At 29.5% G+C, this 11,479-nt stretch overlaps 1 protein-coding gene across 1 annotated transcript; it reads left to right on the top strand.

The window, feature by feature from the left end:
* The first annotated feature begins 7,026 nt into the window (after window positions 1-7,026).
* On the top strand, window positions 7,027-10,285 carry LOC111405865 (MATH domain and coiled-coil domain-containing protein At3g58210-like). Its single transcript, XM_023034938.1, has 7 exons — window positions 7,027-7,100; window positions 7,312-7,375; window positions 7,789-7,939; window positions 8,033-8,193; window positions 8,944-9,107; window positions 9,205-9,539; window positions 9,792-10,285. Exons 2-7 carry the CDS (start codon window positions 7,369-7,371, stop codon window positions 10,177-10,179), a joined length of 1,206 nt encoding a protein of 401 aa, XP_022890706.1. The 5' UTR covers window positions 7,027-7,100; window positions 7,312-7,368; the 3' UTR covers window positions 10,180-10,285.
* Window positions 10,286-11,479: the final 1,194 nt, after the last annotated feature.

Below are 11,479 nucleotides of genomic sequence, written 5' to 3'. Positions count from 1 at the left end.
TTTTGGAATTGAGCAGTTAGAGGAAATGACAGAAACTATCCAACAAAATATCAAATTGTTGGTGGAAATCTCAAATTCTCATTCCAAATATACCAAAGAATTAAATGACAGAATTGTTGATATTACTTCACAATTCGAGTCATTAGATACCAAACAGGAAATGCCAATTGATACAATCTCAAAAATACAAACAGGTACACAGTCAGGAAGCAGCAGTGGACCCAGCAATATCAAACGAGACATAGCAAGTCCCCGGAAGGTGACTATAAAAAATGGTGATGAACATACAAGAGTTATAAGAATCAAAACTGATGAAGATGATGATACCCCTTTATCATCAAAAGAAGAAGAATATAGATCATTTGCTAAGATTGTTTATGAATTGGAAGAAAATGAATCTTATTTTATTGCATCAGGAGATCATGTTTATCCCAGATTAATAATTACCAAAGATGCAGACCCTTTCATGGTCAAAATGGCAGCAGATTATAGATTTCTGGATTTAATCTATCCAGGAAAAGATTTAAAAGAAATTGAAAAATTTGATGATATATTCAGGGCAGAAGTTTCAAAATTTGTCCAAGTGAGATCGATTTATATCAAATTTTATTCAATAAGTCCCGAAATTGATGGAAGGATATACTATCCTGCTAAACATATTATTACAATTGGATATGTTGGCCGAGATTTCCAGATTGAAGTTGGCCGAAATAATAAACCATTGCCTAAAATCAATAAATCATGGATAAAATCTCGAAGAGTTTTGGGGGATGAAAGTTCTTTACAACATCGCAAAGAACTTATATGATAAAAAATTCAGATGCTTGTGCCAATATGAAGGATAGATACTCCTTACAAATAATGGAAAAGAAAAATCTACCATTTTGAAAGAATATAAGTCCAACAACAATTCAAGAATCATGCAGATTGAGGGAGTGCCCCACATGTAGACAAAATTGAAAGATTGATGGATGGAAAATAACCTACCACTACCAAAGCATTTGGCCAGCTGCGTATGAAGACAAAGATGGAAAAGCAATAATAGAAAAGCATCTAGCCAGCTGCATATGAAGCTAAAGATAACAAGGCAATAATAGAAGAAAAGATGCCACTTTGATGAAAAAGCAAAAAATGCATGTGAAGATGTAGACCCCAGGAGGAAAAGAATAGAGAGGTATGTGAGCCTTTTTTCAAAATTCTGATGTATACAATGATGTAATAGATTAATAATAGGAAGGTTGAGTCATGTATAGATAGAGGTCTTTGAGGAAAGAATGGATCATCTCGAGTTAGAAACCATTCTCTTTCCTTAAGCTCTTCTCAAAACCAGTTTTTCTGGAAACTCCTTGTATACAATAGAAACCTTGTATAAATCATTATAGAAATAAAATTTCAATCCTTTGATATCAGAAAAATATGAGTTTCTAAACTTCCTATCCCATAGATTCTTGATAGATTGAAGAAGATAATTTCTTTCTCACTTTAACAAAGAAAGAATTTTCTTTACTTAAGATCTTTACTCGTAATTCTAAGAAAAGATACAGTGAGGGTAGAAGCTGAAATAGCAGAATTCCCATTAAGGCAAGAGGCCGTTTGAGGGAGTAGTTTGCAGATTCAGAGCCTGAAGGTCACTCGATTCTAAGAATACAGATTTAAGATCAAAAGTAAGGTAAAATTATTGTCTTTGTTAAATTTAGAAAGAAGTCTTCTAATATCTTGAAAGAATCGTAGGGATTATTACTTTTCATGTTTGCCAAAAACTTATATAACATGTTATTATTATTCATAAAGCTTGCAATGAATTATCTGAATAATGCCAGGTTATACAATTAAAGGATTAGATAATCTGTTAGAAAAATTATTGAAAAAAATAAGAAATATTTTTGCTCAACTAGAGATTATGGATATTTCATCTAAGGAATATGATAATCTTAGTAAATTACATGACAATTATATTACAGATTATGCTAATTTATTAGATCAAAGAATGGAATTATATATTAAAATTCGAAATGAGAGAAATAGAAGAATTTAGAACTATCCCAATAAATTAAGGATATCTTGTGCAAAATATGACAAATCCTTTTATTAAGGGTATTATAGACATTTTACCAAAAATGAATAGTAGTAGGTCATTTATAAAAATCTCCCACAAATTTGTCACTCGTACCTATAAAATTACAAGTATATACTTGTTAAGAATTACAAACTATAGGAGTGTAGATTAAAATTTAAGTAAAGAAATTTATTTACTGTTCAATTATTTGAATTTTTGGCATTATAAACTAAAAATTCATGTAAATAAACTTTGAGATCATAATAACAGTGAACAGTTCTTTTGTGTCAATGTTACTGAAAAAAGCTGTAAGTTAAACTAACATTTAGCCCCCGTTTGTTTCTCATTTTCGGAAGAATAAAAATGAAAAATATAGCCGTTACGGGTCCCACACAAGAGATAGAAATTCAAATTTGATGACTTGATGTGATGAATAACAGTCATATTTTTCATTTTAATGAGAAAATAATGAGAACCAAACAGAGCTATTTAATTTCAACTTGAATATAAGAGGGTAATGGAAATATCCTCAAACAAAATTTTCGGTTTATACAAAATGCGAATAGCACTTTTTAATCTCTATCAGCTTGAAACTACGACGGATCCAATTTGTATAAATTTACGCTGCATCTGGCAGAATAGAATTAAGATTCTTAGCTAGTGTTGACTTTATTTCCCATAATCTCAACATTTTAATAAGTGTTAGTTGGAATGTCGATAAATAGTTGAAATACCGTCAATTAATTTAATTGAGAACAAATCACTTCCGATTTTTATTTAGGAATTCTATTACGCATCATGCCAATATTATAGTTCGTCCCGTTGTAAATGACATATGATCAGAGTCTAATTTCTTCATCAGATTATTTGATAGTGCAATTAATCTACCACACTGCAATGAGATAAAAAGGAAAATTGATTTCTCAAGGGAAGGTTAAATTAGTCCTTTCAAACTTTTAAATAATTAGATTTCATTTTATTTTAAGGAATTTGGTCAAAGGCCCGTTGAACAAAAACATTTTAAGTCAGAGATGGATTCAAGATTGGGCTACAAAAATTTCAAATCGGGCTAATATACGAAAAAAAAAATATTTATGCATAAAAAAACTGTTTTTACAGAAAAAAATGAAAAATTCCTTAACAAAATTTTTTTTTTTGGGCCTTGGGGGGGGGGGACTGAGCCCAGCTTTTGAGTGGTGGCCATTCGAACTCATTCCCACTTGTTTATTTTGTGCTATATATGAATGTTTATTGTTCTAGCACGACATATCAGCCTAAAGCTTCGAATCACTTCGCATTTTGTAACACGAGATCTATCTCGATTGATGCACTTTTTCCTTTTTTTTTTTTTTTTTTTTTTTTTTTTTCATCTTGTGCCAACATTTCCAGAAAAATAATAGAAATTAAGGATGGGAAGGAATCATGCTAGCCTTTCGAAAGCCAGGATAACAATTCAATCGGACTCATATTTGTTGTTGGTCAGTTTTAAATTTATCAATAATGTTGTTTGGTTAGTTGTTGTCTCTCCACTTAGCACTTATTAAAATTGTGCATCCATTGATGGGATTAAGATGTTGATTCTTCCATTGTTGCTCCAAGCATAAACAATCCCTTTACTTAAATACTAAAGATTATATTTACATCCAGCCTCGATCCTTCCTAAAGTCGAGACCAAAGCAAAATTTTAGCTCAACATAGGATGCTACCTTCATTGTTCTTTCCATTCAAGACAATGTAAGTTTGGTTAGAGGATATTTTAGCGAGATGATTTCAGTTTCCTCGTATATTTCAGCTGATTTTAAGGCATGAAAATGCGATGAGAGAATCTCTATAAACAATTGGCTTCTACCTTTCTTTCCTCAAGTTGAAAAAATTAAAAGGTTGTATTAAACCAATTTGTTTAGTGTTATGATATTATTGGTGAAGACAATATTTAATTGATATACACATGGCATAATTTAACAATTTAAACTTTTAGATCAAACAATTTATAATCATAAATGTGACAAAATTTATTCAAAATTTGTACTCAACACACCGTGTTAAGCACAACCCAAGTTCAGCTTCATACAAAAGGCACGGCATGTGCACCAATATTTATACATGGATGGTAGCGAGATTTGAAATCAATATGTATATTTGTTTTGATATTATGTTGAACTACCCCACTCAATAATTTAAGTGGTTATATAAACGGGACAAGTTAATATATTTGAATTTTGTACTTAATTAGTTGAAATTTGATATATCTCAATAAATTATTTTTTTTCTTCTTAAATTAAGAGCTAGAGCTCAATTATTTCTAATAGAAGGGTTTTCCAAAATAAGGGATTCATTATGAATTGAAAAGTATTTATTTTAAATTAAGTTATAAGTGCATTTCAAAAGAACTTTAAAAGGTAAAAAATTTTAAGTTTATTTTTAATACTTAATTTTACACTCACTCTCTATTTAGAATGTTACTTCAAAAAGTCTTTTGGAGCACAATTTCAGGAGCCGATTCTTTAAAATAGAAAGCATTTCATGTTTATCTAGAGATGCTCTAAATTCACAATATTTTCTTAATGTACACTGATTGTATATAATAAGTCACAAATTTCAATACTCAACTTCTCAAATATTCAAGATATATTTAAATTGATTGGTCATTGACCTGTAAAAAATATGTTAAATAAAGTATGAGAAGAAATCAATAAATTTTTCTAGAGAAAGCAAAATGAAAAGTTGAAATAGATAGTAATGTTGGAGTACATTGAAATTTTAACTCTCTAAATTTAAAGGCGATATCTATGATGCTTAAGATACTCTTTATTTTATAAAAATAAAGTATTTTGAAGATGCTTTAAGACTCTAACAATCCCAAACATTTTAAGGACGTGTTTGGATTACCGTAATGGACCGAATAAATATTAATAAAGACTAATTTAATCATATACCATGTTTGTTGCAATTAATATCCGGAATATGGTGGGGTCACTCCTTAATAACAAACACCACACTGTTTTGATCCCCTCAATCACATGGGTTAGGAAAGGGTTTAACACTTAAATCCTGTTGGGTAAGAATTAAAATTTTTATTTTTAAATAAATTAAAGCAAATAATTAATTTTAATCACATATTTCATATGATTTATATCTTTCAACTGTATATTTCTTTTAATTAAATTTGATTTGCATTTCAATTTTCAATGTTAAGTTCATTTTCCAATTTTCTATTTGAAAAAATTATTCTAAGATTGTTGAAAACGCATTTAATTTGTTTATTCTTAAAAATCATTTCTCAAAACTGAAAAATTAGAAAATACGTTTATTTTGAAATTTTATACAATTATTTTATGACGTTTTATTTCATGAAATTTGATTATTTAGCAAAGTAGAACAATTATTATCAAGTAATAGGTACATTTTAAAGAAATAAAGACTAATTACATGGATTGGGAATTTTTACCTATAGGTACATTTTAAAGAAATAAAGATTAATGACATGGATTAGGAATTTTTACCAATGTTCATTTAAATATATATTTTAATTTTTAAATTAAATAACCTATAAGAGATTGAACAATATTTACTTTTTTCAGATTTTCTAAAATGATACCTTTTAAGATTTTTTATTTATTTATATTCTTATAGAATGTTAGGTTTTTTAGAATGTTTAATTTTTAAGAATTTTAGATGTTATTTATTTTCAAGATTTTTATTTGTTTTATTACAATTTGTTTTTTCAATTTTTTTTAATTTTTATATCTTTATTTTTATAGAATTTTTGAATTTTTTTAAGAATCTTATATTTTATTTTTAAAATTTTATTTAATTGTTTATTTCTATGTTCAGTCAAAATGTCAAAAATATATTTTGAGTTTTATGTTATAAGTTTGACATTGTTTTTGAAAATAAATTTTCAAAAATTGGAAACCAAACAAATTTTAGGTATTTTGCAAAATAGAAAATTGAAAACAGTAAATCAAATGTCTCATAAATTTAGGTAAATTACTTATTTTGACATTAATGTGAGAGTTATTTTAGATAAAATAAGTTTTTAAAAAAAAAATTATCCAAAAGCATTTTTAGACAAAAAAAAAAAAAAACTGAATTTACTTTATAAGTTAATCAATAATATTGGAATAGACATTTTATTTTTCATTACTTAACCCTTCTTTTATTTTTCATTACTTATATTTTCTTTTAATACGACGATGTACCAAAGTTGTTTATAAAAAAAAGGTTATGCCACTTGTATAGATTTTTGTTGCCCACCCTTTTGATAGATAAATTTTGGCAATTTTTTATTGGTACAAACACGATCATATTTTTTAAATAGGCCAATGGTATTCTGTCAAGTAAGATGTATAATTTTTTTGGACAAGTAACATGATCCTTAAAAGTTATAATAGTGTATCCTGTTTTTAATCAAATTCTCTCTTAATAATTTATACTAAAAATGCCCTAAAAAGCATACCAACGTCAGCTAAGAAGTTTGAGCCGAGGATTGGTACAACAAATAGCAGACCATGATTCAGATCAGTTAGAGCCTAATTTAGTTCTTGTTTGGTAATCATTCTTTTAAAAATAAAATAAATTGTTTTTAATAGTTTTTTAAGAAAATGTATGGTTAAAAAGTAAGAAAAAATTTAACATTACGTATAAAATATTTTATTGTTTGAATATGTGGTTAAAAATAAATTATATAGAAAAAAGTTTGAAAAGAATGGATAAGAAGGGCTTAATTAACGGATAAATGTTTTAAACACAATATAAGGTTCCCTTTGTTACCCATTTTTTTCAAAATACATTTTTCTCTTTCTTCTTTTTAACACATTTTCTTTATTAAAATAATATTATACGTAAATAAAAAAAATTTATTTTTCAACCACACATTTTTCATCAATTTACTATTTTAAAATATATTTTCACATAAAAATAGGTCTCTGACACCATAAAATGTATGTATATGTAAAAAAAAATAATTTCTCAAATTTCAGGCACCCCTTCCACCACCACTCCCACAAGGCCGCATGAATTAGAACTCCTGGATTCGAAATTCGTAAGAAAAAAAATGAAAATTGAAGTCAACTATTGTATGAATTTCTTTTTCGATTTAAATTTCTAGGAAATTCCTAATACCTTACCCCATTTCAACGTTTTACTTAGTCTTCATTCATCGTGCATGTATATAATATAGAGATATATTCCTATATAAACTGTGTTATTTATGGTAGCACTCGCTGGTGGTGAGTTGTTTTTCTCTTGATCAGGGTTGACTTCATTTTCTGATCATTTCGGTTTCTGATATTGGAAATCTTCATCGAACCATGGAAGGTAATTTCATTTAATATGTATATTTTCCTTTTTAGTTTCTAGTACTAAAGTTTTGCTGTGGAATCTGACTTATAATATCAGATTTACTACCCAAATAAGATCGGAACAGCTATTGGTTTTTGAGTCCATATACTTAATAAATTTCGAGTGTTGAAGTTTTCCACTGTTAGTGAGGCCAGGGGACACTTAAATTTATTAAATTTAATCCCTCAACATATCTCCCCACGTTGCGAACGATTGGATTCATTGTACATGAAAGGTATCGTACGTGTATTAGTGATGGTAGCGACACTTGAACACCAAGAAATGTACATGAAATTTATAAATTTGGGTACCGCGAAACACATATGTTCGTTATTTATTTAAACAGGGGCATCATTTTTTTCTTGTAATGTTCCATTTGCTTATATCAGTTGTAGCACAGGAAAAAAGAGGAAGCATTGTGAAAAATCAGTTGTTGGAGGGTTGTCAGATAACAAAGCTCACATGGAGAATTGATAACTTCTCTAGGTTAAATGTAAAGAAGATCTTCTCTGAGATATTTATGGTCAGTGGATTTAAATGGTATGTTCTGGATGGAACGGTGTTTCCCATCTTCTTTTGATCGATTTGTATACTTTCTATGGTGTTGGTGACTCGTGATAATTCTTTTTCCAGGAGGATCTTTCTCTACCCGAAAGGGATCAGGGTTGATGATTATTTGTCCGTATATCTCGAAGTTGTTGATGACGCTACGGCACCAGTTGGGTGGTTTATAGATGCTGATATAACTTTCAATGTGGTCGACCAAATTGATCACAAGAAGACTGTAGATCATGGTATTTATCTGCATCTATGATGGCACAATGACTTCCAAACTTAAATCTTTGACTAATTAAGTTGTTGAATGACCTCGATTTAAAGTTGAAGCTGTTAGGGTCACATTTTATTGTATAATTTTATTCTTCGAATGCACCTTAAGACTTGAATACCCTTTTTTTTCTGTGTCATCAAGCATAAGATTGAAATCTCAGACTTCTGCCATCCATAAACGAGAGATAATTGTTTGGCGCTTTGCCCTATTGACCTGTTGCAGCATGATACATGCATGAAAATCGGTATACCCCAATAATATTAGGTCAATCTCCGATTGAGGGGATAATTATAAGATATGATTAGGCTTCACACTCTTAAATATATGCCCTTGCTAAACATTGAAACTTGGAGCATCTCCTTAAAAAAAAATTTCTAATCTGTTTTTCATCTGTTGTCTATGCAGTCTTGCAGTGGTTCAATCAGTGTCAGTTTTTGTCATAAGCTTTGAGTTTGAAACTATTCAAATTCGACTTTGTTGCCATTCTTGTTAAGAATACAAAAAAAATTTTGTGATCTTCGTGATTGTCATAATTTTTTAATTTCATTTGATTATTTTTCTAAAGGTTTCATTGCATAATCATTGTAGAACTTTCCTGTTGTAGCCCTATAAAAAGTGTCTCCCTCTTTGTAACGTTTACAGAATAAGTACACAAAATCTGTTGCTTTCATTGTTTCTTGGTCAGTTTGTTTTTAATTCTAACAATACCCTGCAGAAACAAAATGCACATTCAAGCAGCGGCATGTTAGTTGGGGATTTCCTACTTTTATCTCTCTTGATAAATTACATGATCCAGGCAGAGGTTATATTTTTGATGACACGTGTATAATTGAAGTTGAGGTATCTGTGAGTGCTACTTCTCCAGTTTCAGGGAATAGAGTAAGTTAGTCCACCCTAAATTTATTGAGAATGAAGCTTAGTTTATTGTTGTCGTTTCTTGATTTGGTGCTTGCTTAAATTGTGCACCCAATTTTAGGACCAACCTGCTGATTCCTCTGTTGCTGTTCATCCGAGCATAAATAACCCCCTTCACTTAGATACTATGGATTCTATTTACAGCAAGGCTCAATCCTTCATTAAGTCGAGATCGAAGCGATCTTTTAGCTCGATATCAGATTCTAGCATCACCGTCGCTGGTAGTTCTGCTCAAGACAATGCGGGTTTGGTAAAAGGACATTTTAACGAATTGATTTCACTTCCCTTGAATGATTTGGCTGATCCCAATCATGAAAGTGCAATGAGAGAATCTTTGTTTACACTTGGCAACGACCTTACTTCATTTTCCGAGGAACAGATCCAACAAATCAACAGGTTGTATTGAATTACCTCAAAGGTCTAAGCCATAATAGATGGGACAAGTTTATTTACTCAAAGCTCATCTTTATCACACCTCCTCCTGTGAGTTGATTCCATTTTTGACCAAGTGCCTGACACGGTGGCAATGATACTAAAACTTAGGACCTTGGTTATGATATCATGTTAAACCATATCATCTAAAAGTTTAAGATGTTATAGATGTGAAAAATATAATTATAATTATTCATTTAAATTTGTCTTTAACAGGTTGAAAGATGAATTTCCCAGGATTATTGAAGACTGGAGGGATTCGGTTCAGGTTCTCGATGACTGCCAGAGCTTCTTGTCAAATTTCGAAAAGACCAAGAATTTACTCGAAGATGCAGTTAAAACCGAAGAGGCAATCAAGGGTACACTAGACAAGTTGAGAATGAGAACTAACGAACTCGAAAAGGAGCTGGAGGCAGCCAGAAAAGAAGCGAAACAGCTTGCAGAGCAAAGACAAGAAGCATCGAAAAAAACACATGAATCTTATGTTATTGCAGAAGATCAGAGTGTCATGATTGAACTCAAAGAGCTGGAGATTACTCAAGCAAGAGACGAGTTAGAGGATTTGAAGGCTGAGTGGGACTCCATTAAATCTCATTTCATATGAATCTTATGCTTTTATAATTGTTTGTTTCACTTCTGTTTCATCGAGCACTGGGACTTAATAATATTGTTTGATAACATTCAGTGTGTTATGTGTTTTTGGCTTCTTATATACGCTTCAGGAAAGTTTCCAATAGTTAAGAAAGACTGAGTTTTTTTGAACAAAAATTAGGTTAGTCACATGCGCCAGCAATTTAGGGGTGAACACGGTTTGTAACAAATTTTCATATCAAACCACTCATAACAGTTTGAAGTTTTTTCCAACCAAATCAAACCAGTCCAAACCACTCTTTTCAATTTGACTCATTTTAAAACCTTGGTTTAATAAAGAAAAAATAACTTATATCAAATAAGTTAAATCATAAATATTAGTATAAAATTTCACACTAAAACATAAATAGTATTATTAAAAATGGACAAACCAAAGTTTTATAATTCTAATAATTATAGTGCAACAACATGATAGAAATGTTTTAACCATTAATTCATTAATTATAGTTAAATGGTATAAACAATTAATAAAAGAAAATGAATAGAAAAATCAAATACGGAAATGCATTCTATAATTTTTTTTTGTGAATCATTCAATGCTTCTATCTTATCCAAATATTAACGAATGATTATAGATTACTTGTTATTATACAACCAATTTTAGAAGGGAAAAATAAAAATAAAAATTACAACCTCAATCATACTTGTACTCAACAAATTCCTAAAGGAATAAAAAATTCAATCGCTAGTTGGGAATGTAGACTCAAACATATTTGTCGTTATTTGAATAGCTAACACATATTTAGCAATTTGGGAAACAATCTCTGTATTTATTTGTATTTAATTTCCACCGAAGTAATATAAAGATTCAGTGGTCAAATCTTCAAAACGAACATTAAATTAATCACTAAATCATTCTAGCAATTAGCAGTAAAATCTAGAAACTAACTTAAAAGGATAATAATTAGTTAAATGGCTTGAATAGAAAATTGAGGCACAAATAAACAAAAAAAATGCAGCCTACTACAAATTTAAGGGACCTTTGTGCAAATTAGAAAAAACAACATAACTTCTAATAAAAATATAGCAAAAAATTACCAAAAATATAATTTTTTTTTGGGGATAAATTGAACTGAAAATTCAGCTGAGATTCGATAACATTATTAGTAGAATAATTATTAGTAGAATGAAAAGAAATATGCGTTTAAATTAAATCTAGATTTGATTGTCTATTTAATTGCAATTGGTGGTCAATGAATATGGTTTATAAGAGTTGTTCAACACTTCACCTAATTTGAGAATTTTGCATTTAC

Source organism: Olea europaea, chromosome 12, assembly GCF_002742605.1.
Source record: "Olea europaea var. sylvestris chromosome 12, O_europaea_v1, whole genome shotgun sequence".
NCBI classification, from domain to species: Eukaryota; Viridiplantae; Streptophyta; class Magnoliopsida; order Lamiales; family Oleaceae; genus Olea; species Olea europaea.
Note: the sequence above shows the minus strand (reverse complement) of the source record. Positions and strands in the feature narration are given on the sequence as shown.